Consider the following 12,783-nt stretch of genomic DNA (forward strand, 5'->3'; position numbering starts at 1 on the left):
AGTGAGACTCGTGTGAAGTCCTGAGACTTACCAACTACGCCAAAGAGTCATCCAATAGTGTAATAGATGACTCTGAAGGGTGAAAATTCTGAATTTCATCTGAATGATGTGTCTGACCTGTTGGCTCCGGCGAGGCCCAGGAAAGTCACCTGATCTCTGAGGGACAAAGGAGACACTTCGGGGTATGTTACACCTTGATGGTGGTTTTTCAGGTCTCGTCATCAACCAGTGCAAATATAATGAATACAATTTTGAGGTAAATAAATAGGAGAAGACCTCCATAGGACTCACCTTCATAACCAGACCCCCACCTACCAGTGGCCTCTTCTCTTTTGGTCTAATACTGCTTTGCACTGAGAGGGACATCCCAGTTGCCACAAACAAGGTCGCTGATATCTTCACACACCACCAAAAGAAGAAACCTGTGTTTCTTCTAACCTGACTATCCTGACCGTGACTAAGCATCACAGGGTGCTGATCATTCTCAGTGACATCATCACACATGCTTTTTTTTTTTTTTCAAATAAATGGTTAAATTGTTCATAGGTCCTTGTGTGTTTTATTACACAGGTGTATTGTCTATTGGAACACTCAGTCTTAATTGATTTTAACCGAACTGTCAAAGCTGAATTAGCTGGACACACACACAAAAAGGTAGAGCATTAACAACAGCATAGCAGGTCCATCGTAACAACAGGCCTATTTTGGGGGGTAAAAATGGGGGGTAATTTATATTCAAAAAGAGGCACTTAGGATCTTTGTAACATTTTAACAGCACAACATGTGTTTGCATGCGGCCCACTGATGCCCACTGCATGTTAGTTTTAGTCCTCCACTGGAAAGGTTTGGCACCCCATATACATTAATGCATATTGGCCTGATGACATTTCAGTTCAGAGACTACAGTTACAGTCACCAATACCATCAAATTTGCCATATAGGTGCTGATATGTTATTGTTAAAAAGACACTTCAGATTTTACCTTCTCAGTTTAAACGCAGCAAGATTCTTAGATCAGCTTCTTCTTCCTCTGTGACTTTCTAGTCCTCAAAAAAAGGTTTGGTTATTTAAGGGCTTTGAAGTTCATTCATCGGATCGTACCATTATTCAAAAGTCTTGCAAAATACCATACCAAAGTTTTTTTTTTTTAATATTTCTTTATCAAAGGCGACTGGGGGGGGGGGGGGGGGGTTCCAGATAGGTCACCAAGTTTCGTGTGTGTGCGTCTGTGTGTGTGTGTGAGAGAGAGAGAGAGCGAGAGCGAGAGAGAGAGAGTTTGTGCATATAGCCTTAGCTAAAAAAAACAAAAACTCGTACACCTGGATCGTCTGCCCAACTACCTGCCCCCCCCCCCCCCCCTTCATGAGATTAGAGGATTTTAACAACAGCACTTTCCAACATACATTTATAAACCATTGATGAGCGACTTCTTTTTTCTTGATGTGCCATCCTTTGAGATCCTTTACTTTATTCTGTGCAGGTGCAGTGGTGAGCACTGTCGCCCTACAGCAAGAAGGTTCCAGGTTCGCAGTGGTTGCCTACATGTGATGGCCTTGTGACGGACTGGCGATCTGTCCAGGGTGAACCCCACCTCTCGCCCGAAGTCAGTGGGGATAGGCTCCCGACTCCAAGGGACCCTTAACAGGATAAGCGGTAGAAAATGGATGGATGGATGGATGGATGGATTGGTTCACCCTACCCTGATCCCTGCCCTGCTTCGTCTGGCATTTGATGGTTCATGTCAAGCACCAGGGGGACTTCCGTTCTTTCCTCCTCCTCTATAAATATCTCTGATCCTGCTCTTGGTCCTTTTAATCTGTCTTGAACTAGTTTACCCACACAAGAACATCAAACATGAGAAAACGCATGTGGAATGTTTTGATTTTACCGTTCGTCATTCTAGCTTCAGGTAAATGATAAATAATCTCTCAGTTTTTGAATCTTTTATTTCTATTTTGACTGGTGGTCCTTTATACCAAAATATAGCAAAGACTCCAAGAGAATGTTCGGCACCGCTGGAATATCCGTCCACAAGACTCGACAAGAAGTTTGCCAGCAAAAAGAGCTTCAACAGCGGGGAGAAAGTGTATTTCAACTGCGCCGAGGACTTCACTCCCTACAAGGGCAGCCGAGCTGTGCAGTGTGTGGCGGGAAGATGGACGCCTCTCACTCTAAAATGCGAAAGTAAGCATTAAATATATTTCAAATTGTATACTACCACTAAAAAAAACACCAAGTTAAACGTTGTTTTTACTAAATGATGCTTGATTTCATTGTCACTGTCTCGTGGGTGCAAGTATTTACAGTCGAGCTCAAAAATTGTACGACGCCCTCTGGCGCCCATAGGAGAGACTTACACCTTTGGTTCAATTTGGTAAATTTGAGGAGTACCAATAGCTATATTAATCTTACAGTCAGCAGAAAACCTACCGTTATACTGTAGCAGCAATGTATTTACTAAGAGTCATTTTGTTCAAGTAAACTAATCTTTTATTTAAGCTTCTGAGATTCGATTAATAAATCTGAAAGGAAAATCAGTGATAGTGGTTTACATCCCTTTAGTAAGAAAACAGAAAATTAATATTGTGCCATCTAGGGATGAAATACTGGTTTTAAGAGATTTTCTAAGAGATCTGTTACTATTACTATCCCACTGCTGATTGAACAGAAAAGGTAATTGGAATTATCTGGGTTTACATTTTGGGGTTCCAGCAGCCAAACTAAAACAAAGCTTTCTCGATGTTCTAGTTAATATTTTCAAACCCTTAAATTGCAGCAAATACCAGGAAGAAAATAACAGCCAAGCTCAGTTGCAAATTTCCTTGCTACTCATGACACAGATTGACCTCAAGGTGGTGGTGTTGTCAAGTTTATTTCTCAAAATTAATTCACATAGTTTGGCCTGTCTGCCATCTGTGACTTTTCTTTATTCCTGTCTAAAAAATGTTACTTTTGTTATATTTGTAACAGCTAGTCAGATTGTTGGAGCATTCATTCAGAAAAATCTTCTGTGACCTTGATTTGTTTAAATAAAATGAAAATATCAAAATACACTAGAAGTTGGACATTTCAATAATTCATAGTGAAACTCTCATTGCTCTTCAAGTGAGATTAAAATGTCATACTCCAAAACACCTTTTTTTTTATTTTCAATGAGTTTCTACCTGTGGTCCATCCACCCTGTCACTGTGAGAGATGGTTGATGCTCCTACACCATGTACTACCTCAGGGGTACTGGGTATTTCTACTGCTTTAGGGTGGCCTCCTTAGGGTTGCAAGAGGGTCGCAAGCATTGACCTTTAGCTTGAAGCTCAACAATTACTCGCTTTTCCTCCGTTTCCAACAATTGTATCAGTTTATGTACTAATCCAATAATTACAGGTTCATCTCTCTACCTTTTCATAGCACCAAACATCTTTTTTTTTCATCTTGCCCAAGAATGACTCATTTAATCAGGTTGCATACATGAGAACCACATTTTCAAAAACAAACCAGGCATGAATAAGCCATTTTAAATATTTGGTAAGGAGTGGCTAGTATCTTCTATCATCACCAGGCTTTCAAATAATTGGATCCCAGTGTGACACAATTGGGTGTTATTATGAAGTCTGAGGTAGCAGTGATCCTGGAGCGTAACCCCCTCAAGGACACCACGCAGCAGCAGCAACAGCAGCTGTTACGCTCCAGGATCACTGCTACCTCAGACTTCGTAGCAGCAGCAGCAGCAGCAGCAGCAGCAGCAGCAGCAGGAGAAGTACTCAGAATTTAAGACAATTCTTAGTTTGTCTGTGACTCATCTCCCAGAGGACCCCTCCCAGATTCTTGTGTTGAATCGTGGATGTTGGTGAGGCTTTGCAATGGCTTTTTGTGTCTTGTTTTGCAACTTTTCAAAATGCGTATCATTTTTTTCCACCCTGTTAATCGCATTACGCGTCTGATTCCTGCCCTGATTGGCTAGTTACTATCTCCATTCCAACAGAGATATCATGTGGTAATGCCGGGGATCTGCCTCATGGATTCTTCCATTATGAAGGGAACTCCTACCTTGGGGAAAAGGTTTATGCAGTTTGTAACGAGGGGTAAGTTGAACTTGTAGGAATATATCTAAAGCCTAAAAAGAACTATGCACTAAACTTAAGTTTCACCATGTTACAGATACACTCTGAAAGGACTCAACTACATGATTTGCAAGAGGTCTGGCTGGACTGGTGATTTCCCTTCTTGTGAAGGTGGGAAACTTTAGCAAAGCAGCATCAGTCACAAATTTGTTTGTTTTTTTAATTTTTGTTTTGTTTCATTGCTGTGAAATACTGAGTACTGTTACACTTCATTAAATTAAAATTTGCATCAAATATAAAAATATATGAAAATAATTAACATTGTGAAATACAGACAAGACAATTCCACCCAAGCATGGTTGTCTACCTTGGTTATTTACATATCAGAAATATATATCAGTTTTGTGCAATGGCAAAAAAAACTTGTTTTAAAAATTTTGTAATGTTCCATTTTATATCTGTATCATGAAGTACACTTATGTACACATTCAAATGACAAAAAAATTGTAGGGTTTAAAGTAAATATACTTCCTAGACATTCATTTTGTATCTAATTCATCCATCCATCCACCCATCCCATTCATTCATCCATCCATCCACCCATCCCATCCATTTTCTTCCACTTGTCCTGTTGAGGGTCACGTGGGGGGGTGGAGCCTAGACAGACAACCATTCACACTCACAGCCACACCTACAGAATTTGAAATCTGTTTTTTGGGAATAATTTGTGAAAATATTCATTTTTCAGAATTTCACTGCACTTAAATCATCTAAAATAGGCTAAACTATATAACATTTAGGGGTGGGACGATGGTGCAGTGATTAGCACTGTCACCTCACTGCTAGAAGGTTCAGGGTTCGGGCCCCAGCTCGAGCAAGGGATCTCTCTCTCTCTGTGGAGTCTGCTTGTTCTCCCTGTTCCTGTGTGTGTTCTCTCTGGTACTCCAGCTTCCTCCCACAGTCCAAAGACATCAAGAGAGGACGAGGCTGATTGATACTCTAAATTGACTGTAGGTGTGGCTGTGAGTGTGAATGGTTGTTCGTCTCTGTATGTTGGCCCTGCGATGGACTGGCGACCTGTCCAGGGTGAACCCCGCCTCTTGCCCGTAAGCTGCTGGGATAGGCTCCAGCCCGCCTGCAACCCTTAACAGGATAAGCGGAAGAAAATGGGTGGATGGATATATAATATCTAAAAATTACACACACCATATATTTTCCCATTTATAGTTCCTGCAACAGCTATTTTGATCTCTGCAGAGGGCGAACCCACCTGCTCTGCCCCTAAAGTGGCCCACTCTGTGAAGAGCTCTAATAATGTTTCTGCGTATCGTGTGGGAGAGAACGTGAGCCTCACCTGCAGCCCTGGTTTCCAGCTGGAAGGGGCTCAGCACATCACTTGCAGCCCTGCTGGTCAGTGGCAACCCAAACTACCACAGTGCAAGCACTCACCTGATAATAAAAATCCACCTTTGCCTGATAAAACGGGTGAGTGTTTAACTTTACTGGATTATTACATTTGAATATTCAGCTCAAACACATAATTTTCTCCCCATCTGTTCAACAGTTGGCTGTAATGCGCCGGTAGACATCAACAACTTGAACAGCAAACTTGCTGGCAAGTACATCAAGAGGACAAATTTTGCATCTGGTGAGAGAGTTCACTACGTGTGTGATGTTGGATACACACAAGCAGGTGGCAGCAGATATCGCAGGTGTATCAATGGAAAATGGACGCCACTGCTGCTAAGATGTGAACGTAAGAACTTTTATAAACCTTGCCAGGCAAGTGTTTGTTTAATGCTTTATAAATTTACATGTCTGAGGTCCTTTAAAACTGACCTAAATGAATCAGTTATATTGATGTAACCGCACAGAATGCTTAATTTATAAATTGAGCTCAGGTGAAGTGCATTGTGTTGCCTTCTTTCCACTGAACATTAAAAAAGGACATTATTTTCTCCAAATGTTACACTAACTTCCTTCGTTTTCATTCTTGAAAGGTAAACTGTGTGGCTCTGCGGGGGAGATCCTCAATGGACAGTTTATGTATACTGGAGTAGAGTTTGGAGATACTGCCACAGCTGTCTGTAATGAAGGGTAAGATCCATCCATCCATCCATTTTCTACCCCTTATCCTGTTAAGGGTCACGGGGGGGGGGGGGGGGTGGAGCCTATCCCAGCAGCTCTCGGGTGAGAGGCAGGGGGGACTCCACACAGAAAGATCCCGTACTTGAGCCAGGGCTCGAACCCAGAACCTTCTTGCTGTGAGGCGACAGTGTTAACCACTGCACCACCGTGCCACCAAGATTAAGATTATTATTAACAATTATTACACTTTCCTGCTACAAGCTACTTTAAGGTTTTTACTTCCTATTACTAAACATGACTTTAAATGTCACCAGGTTCAATCTTTTTGGTCGGGCAACCAGGAACTGCATGAGTAATGGCTGGGATGGACATGTTCCTGTTTGCGAAGGTGAACTAGCGACAAGACATTATTGGCTTTCAATTTTCCTTCTTTAGTTGTACAAAAAAACTTTTGTATCTATTTCAGCTGAGGTGTGTGAAGAGCCTCCAAAGGTGATAAATGCAGAGATAAAGGGCCAACATGAGCCACCTTACACATACGGGAGCATAGTTCTCTATGAGTGTCGTGTCGGAACCCTTATTGGAAATGAGGCGATATGGTGCACAAAGGACAGGATGTGGAGCACCCCTCCTGAGTGCAAAGGTCAGGACACACTAATCTCAATATAACTTTATTTAAACTTTGTCATGAATGGAATGGGACAAACCTCTCCTTTCTCCACAGAACTGACATGCCCAGCTCCAAGTGTGCCCTTCGCCTCCTGGGTGGGATCTCAGACCAAGCTGTATCAGTACAGGGACGCAATATCCATCGAGTGTAATCATGGTTATGCACTGATGGGTCCGAGCACCATTACCTGTGGTGATCATGGCCAATGGTTCCCTGGTCTTCCCCGATGCACAAGGAAATGTAAGTATACTACAAATGTTTGACTTGATACAAAGCTCTCCAGTGACTGTTGAAAGAAATATATATCGGAGTGGCCATGAAATACAAATTCATATTACATCAAACTAATTTGTACAAATTAAAATTGTGGGAACAAGGTGTATCTTCTGGCCAAAAATTAATCCATGCTTGGGCAGAAAAGTTATATCTTGTGTCCACAAACTGAATTGTTGAAACAAGTTTTATCCTCTGACAAAAACTACTACTGCTAATGACAATAAGAATAATAATTAATTTTGCTCTCTGGCAACTTTTCTTTGTCAGCGGGCTCTGTAATTTGACTAATATTTTTATACAACAGTTCTGAATGATGATCTCATCTTTCTTTCAGCATTTCGCTCTAACCGCTGGAGGAAATCTGTCATCTGAAGAGTGAAACGATTCAATCTAAGCAGTTAAGACCATTCAACAGAAGCCAGTGCAGGATGGGGAAAAATGGCCTCTGAAGATTACGTTTTAAAACCTGTTTTTTTTTTTAATAAGCTATCTATCATTTCCTCATAAAACATTACAAACATAACATCATTACAGACATTAAAATGTTTTTGAAATGAAGCTGAAGTACAGTATGTTTATTTCAATAAGTGTTTTTGGGCAAGAACAAGTACAAACTTGTTTCATTCACCTCTGTACATTTGTCTTTACAGTTGATAATGTCGTGTATCATCTCTATAGACTAAACTGTGAGTGAGCATTTCATGAACAAACAAGCTACAAGAAAATAAGAACACCAATTCCATTCATTTTAAAAAGACAATACAAAATCCAGACATTTACATGAGCAATAACAATTCAAGTGCAAATATCATTATCAACTCTGATACATCATAGCAAACTCTCGTTTTAAAAGGCAACAATTCAGACAAACAAAAGAATTATCAGGTTGCAGGACAGAAGCTGACTCTGTGGGAGGGGGTGTGGGAGAATAAGGGACGCGAGGCAAGTGGGAATCTACATGGAGATAAACACTCACCTACCACTTCATTAGGTAATGTGAGCCATTATACAATAAAATCTGTCTTTTCAAAGACTTTTTTAAATTCTGACTGTCAGATTTCAATTTATCCATGTTTATACTGAGGCTGTAGTTTGCAGGAATATCGAGCTGTATTGCAGTATATTGAGTTTCAAATACTTTGGCCATCGCATTTAATATTAATTTGAGAGGGGCAAAAAATGAGTCACCTTTGCATACCTTACATTATGCACACCACCACCACTATAAAATCAAAAATATAGTAAAATTATAAACCTCCTGAAAAATGTATAATTATCTAAAATGAAAGCTACAATTCGTGTTTTATTGGTTAGGTCTGCATGCACGGTTGCACCTAGTGAAGTGGCCAGTGAGAGTTTATGTGAATTATTGGTGACTGCAAGTGAATTCTTCTTGACATGGCCCAGCATCACCCTCAAGTTTGACAATGTGGTCAAAAATCCCTTTTTTGTTATCCCGAATTTTGGGTATGTAAAGATTCTTGATGGTATGTGAATTAAGAGTATCATCCAACTTTTTTTTTTCTTAAAAAAACAAAACAAAACTTATTTTACATAAATAGGGAGAAAAAATTCTTCCCCAAAAAATTAATAAACACATCAAACAGCAAGGATCAATTCAATGATTTTTTTTTTTTTTTTTTTTAAGGTTGAATATACAGTTGGGATTATCACTGGCCTGCTGACCATGCAGTCATGTCTCAACGCATAAGACTGCATGGCTGCAGTAGAAGTGATAACTACTTGTAAATCATTGTGAAATACGCTTATTTACCATCTCACTTGGCAACTAGTGAAGTATCACTTAGGAGCTAAATAACCAAACGTGCTTTTATACCTGTATTAAGTAGGTTTAAAACAGCTAGGTTAGCCTATTTTCCCCTATTTCCAGTCTTCATGCTAAGCTAATCAACTGCTGGCAGCATCATATTTATCATTCAGACATTTATCTTATCAATGTTCTTTCCAACTCTCAAAAAAGAAGGTAAATGAGCTTGGAGTAACACATACCCAAAAAAGTGTATTTTTGCTTAAGTACTTATAAATAGGCATCTAGAGCTCACACAAAAATGACTCCAAAATACAGAAAGAGCGAGCCACATGTAATTAGCTTGAAGCTAATGGTGCTGTATAGCCACCAACAAGAAACAAGAGCATCACTGCCCCCGAATGTCAGTTTATAAACTCTGTCATGTCATCTGGTATAATCCATGTCTACCTATTCCAAATGTTTACCCGATAATCCACAAGCACTTAATGTAGCAAATAGCACACTATATCACCTCTGGTTCGACGCTCCCATGAACAAGTGTGAACCATCGTGAGCGAGCTGGTTCAATTAAATGCACCGGATGGTTGCGCAACCATGAATAAGCGTCAAAAGGGTTATAGTTTGTTTTTAGCTCAAATCAAAGTGTTTGTTGATCCTGACTGGATAAAGAAGACTTGGATAGCTACAAACTAAAGATCTTTTTTCAACTCTTTCTGCTTTCTGGAGATTCAAAGAAGTAGCTAATACAGGAAGAAAAGACATCTTTGAAAGCTCAGGGCACATATTGTAATTACTTAAAAGGAAAAAAAAATGTGGTTTAAGGTGAAATAACACTTTAGGTAGGTTTAAACAGCCAGGTTAACAGTTCCCCTGTTTCCTGTTATCATTGTAAGCTAACCACCTGCAGGCTGTGGCACCACATTTCAACATGAGAAGTATGACTCTTATCTAAGTCTCAGCAAGAAGGCCAAAAGGCTTAATTCACAAAACTATAAAATCCTATCATGAACCGAAGTTAGATTATTTTTAATCAAAGTTAAATTATTTTACCCTGTTGTGGTCATTGTTTTGAAATCACAAAGAATATTTCTACGCACAAAGTACTCAGTTTTCATTACATTTTGACACTAAGTTTCAGAATCACTCAGGAAAAGAGCAGTTACACGTTGACACCAAATCTTCTGCTCATAGCGAGTGATACATATATAATACAACGAGTCAACAGTGCTGCAGCCCAACACTTCACAAGATTTGTTGTGGGTCACAATGGGGTGTGATATTTCAATTCATTGCACTTGTACTATAAGGGTAGAATGATGGGTTCTAAATCTAGTGCACAAAACAATGTGACCCGCCCTCTTTTGGGCAGTCTTTGGAAGAGCTGTCTTCATTGGGACAGACCAAAATGTGAGTTGGGGTATTGGGTGTCTTTGGATTTGAGATGGGTGGGACATCTGGGGTAGAAGTGATTCTGGGGTCCTGCATAAACAAATTAGGATTAAGGAATTCAACCCTCGTCTAATTATTTTCACTATTTACAAGATTGAAATTAAAAACACAATAAAACTTGTAGTCCACAGACAGGCAATGTGAGATTACTGTGTGTAAGAACTAAAGTATTTCAGATTCTCAGCTTCCTTTTCATTTTTAAACCTATAGACTATTAGTGTGTCGAGTACATCAGAAAGACAATATGAGATTGAAGAATTAAAGTGACCTTTTACAAGAAGCAGCAAACATAATGTCCCTCAAAGACATTTTACTCTCTATCACGCTCAGAGACAGACATGTTCCACTAAACATCACATTATCTCATTTCTGTGGCTCTCCCATTTACTAGTTTGTTATTCATTTTCTAAATGTCGACTGTGTTCCTGGAATGATTAATCACCTTTTTGTATTTGCTTTGTAAGTTGCCTTGATGAGAAGCAACATAAATTATCAAAAGGTTGGAAAACGGTGGCGCAGTCTAGACAGATCAACTGTTTTAACAGTAAAACTCCTGGAAACTGCTCTAAGAGCTCAATACAGTCAGGCTTTGAATGACCTGGAACACAGCTGCGACATGAATTAACCAACCGCTCCTCCTGGAGGACAGCACACAGACACATAAGATGGAACCAGGGTTGCACAACACTTACACAACACTTACAGTCATACTTAATGGTAGGAGTTGGAGCTGGAATTCAGACCAGTCATTTAAGGAATTACAATAACAAGCTCTATCAAGCTCAATCCGCACACAAAACGTCACTCCTACTGTGAAATAGGCATTTCTATTGTTTCTGGTTTCGTTGCACAACACAATAGAAGCCAAACCCACTCACATACTCTACATCCCAACTAAATGCTTGAGCTCGGGATTGCAGACCTGTGCTGAATTGAAACTGACCAAAAAACAAAACAAAACAAAACAAAAAAACACAATAATCCCCCCCCCCCCCCCCAAAAAAAACATAAATGTTCAGTATCTCTCAGGTCTGCATCATGTTTGCTGTAGAAAGCCTATGGAAATTAAGAGAGGGTAAACATACTGGTATGTTTTGCGTTTATTTTTAAGTCCTGTGAGAGTTGCGGGATGTAGCCTGTAGGGTGGAGGGGGATGCCGGGGGGGGTCACGATCCGGTGCTTCAGCAATGTGTGACGTTTACTTGTATGGTCGCAGGAAAGCAGAGACTTTGCTGCTTATGAGACGTATGAAGGAGCGTGGAAGCATCTCGTTGGACTCCCGAGTAGTGTACTTAAAGTAGTTGTTTGGGTGAGCCAGCACATCAAAAAGAGTCTTAATCAGTTTTTTATCCTGTGGTGAAAAACACACAGATGTAAACTTTTCATCTCCAAACACATATTTGGTCCTTAATAAGAGTTTGAATCAGATTTGAAGCAAATATAAAATGCTGGAATCCATGCTTATGACATCACATCATTAATACATTTTTCCAACATTAATGCAACATCTGACTCACACAATGTTTGTTAGCAACAGCCTTGTTTAGCAAAACAATGCCATGCAACTTTAATCTTTAATTGAATAACCTCTCCCAGGTGGTCTTAAGAGCCAAAAATTAAATTAAGCCAATAATGAACAGAATAAGAAAAAAGAAAAGTGCTAACCTTGAGGATTTCTTGATGGTTTTCTGAAGCATAGAGCCTCCCATCCCGCACGATATCCTCGACAAGCTGTTCGTAGTCCTCTGAATTTAGAGAAACAAAAATGGCACAATCTTACTGAACGTCAAGCTGGAAATGTACCATCTAAATAACTAAAAATAGGCTTTGAGTGGTATAATAAGGATAATTCTTGGTTCATGGTTCTTGTTACATTTTTAGCCCTGAGTCATGAAACATCCACAGTTTTTCAGTGTACAAAATATCATTTTTGACGTTATTAATGAGTACTTTACATACCATCATAAGTAACGTAGGGGATCTGAAAGCCCCTGGCACTGTTTGCCTCATTGGATTTAAAGTTAATCCAGAGACGTCTGGAGCGAGCTGTGAAGGCGATAGGCCGCTCGTACGTCTGACATGTCTCGTAGGTGGTGATGGATGTAGCAGACCCTTGTAGGGGAACAAAATGGACAATGATGAATCGTGTTTTGAGAACTGCTCCATATACTTCAATTAGATACTGTGTGTATAAAACAGTGAATCTCCAGGAAAAGAAACACTCACAGTTCTTCCTCATAACCAACACATCTCCACACTCATCCTCGGAGGGCAGGAAAATTTCCGGCACCACAATCAAGATCTTGCGCTTGCTGGGTGGGTTGATGTTCCAAATACACTCCACATTAGCCGGGTAATTACCGGGATAGTTGGGTGACTCAATGTAGCCCATGAACTCGCCCATCTCACCACCACATTGCCTGTCTAGACGTACACAAACAAAACTAATTAGATTCCACCCATGTTTAAGA

At 40.0% G+C, this 12,783-nt stretch overlaps 2 protein-coding genes across 4 annotated transcripts in view; one reads left to right on the forward strand and one right to left on the reverse strand.

The window, feature by feature from the left end:
- Nucleotides 1-1,672: 1,672 nt before the first annotated feature.
- LOC147255673 (membrane cofactor protein-like) lies at nucleotides 1,673-7,656 on the forward strand. Its single transcript, XM_086213526.1, has 11 exons — nucleotides 1,673-1,909; nucleotides 1,987-2,184; nucleotides 3,980-4,079; nucleotides 4,156-4,229; nucleotides 5,316-5,543; nucleotides 5,623-5,814; nucleotides 6,059-6,155; nucleotides 6,461-6,534; nucleotides 6,613-6,789; nucleotides 6,871-7,056; nucleotides 7,427-7,656. Exons 1-11 carry the CDS (start codon nucleotides 1,855-1,857, stop codon nucleotides 7,462-7,464), a joined length of 1,419 nt encoding a protein of 472 aa, XP_086069652.1. The 5' UTR covers nucleotides 1,673-1,854; the 3' UTR covers nucleotides 7,465-7,656.
- scube3 (signal peptide, CUB domain, EGF-like 3) overlaps nucleotides 7,633-12,783 on the reverse strand; it is a 75,868-nt gene continuing 70,717 nt past the window's right edge. For all 3 annotated transcript variants that reach the window (XM_086213525.1, XM_086213524.1, XM_086213523.1), the window contains 4 exons: nucleotides 12,539-12,736; nucleotides 12,272-12,424; nucleotides 11,978-12,057; nucleotides 7,633-11,663 (listed from right to left, as the gene is read on the reverse strand). In XM_086213525.1, coding sequence (XP_086069651.1) covers nucleotides 11,511-11,663; nucleotides 11,978-12,057; nucleotides 12,272-12,424; nucleotides 12,539-12,736 — 584 coding nt within the window. In that variant the 3' untranslated portion in view covers nucleotides 7,633-11,510. The remainder of the gene's footprint in view (nucleotides 11,664-11,977; nucleotides 12,058-12,271; nucleotides 12,425-12,538; nucleotides 12,737-12,783) is intronic.

This window comes from Aulostomus chinensis, chromosome 9 (assembly GCF_037954235.1).
Source record: "Aulostomus chinensis isolate RoL2024-O1b breed Wild chromosome 9, RoL_Achi_v1.0, whole genome shotgun sequence".
Taxonomy (NCBI): Eukaryota; Metazoa; Chordata; class Actinopteri; order Syngnathiformes; family Aulostomidae; genus Aulostomus; species Aulostomus chinensis.

What these genes read in the sequence shown, in the direction of transcription:
- LOC147255673 (XM_086213526.1), top strand. Translation starts at nt 1,855, where the DNA reads ATGAGAAAACGCATGTGGAATGTTTTGATTTTACCGTTCGTCATTCTA. An exon ending in GTTCGTCATTCTAGCTTCAG is followed by an intron (nt 1,910 to 1,986) that starts GTAAATGATAAA and finishes ACCAAAATATAG; the next exon opens with CAAAGACTCCAAGAGAATGT. An exon ending in TCCCCGATGCACAAGGAAAT is followed by an intron (nt 7,057 to 7,426) that starts GTAAGTATACTA and finishes TCTTTCTTTCAG; the next exon opens with CATTTCGCTCTAACCGCTGG.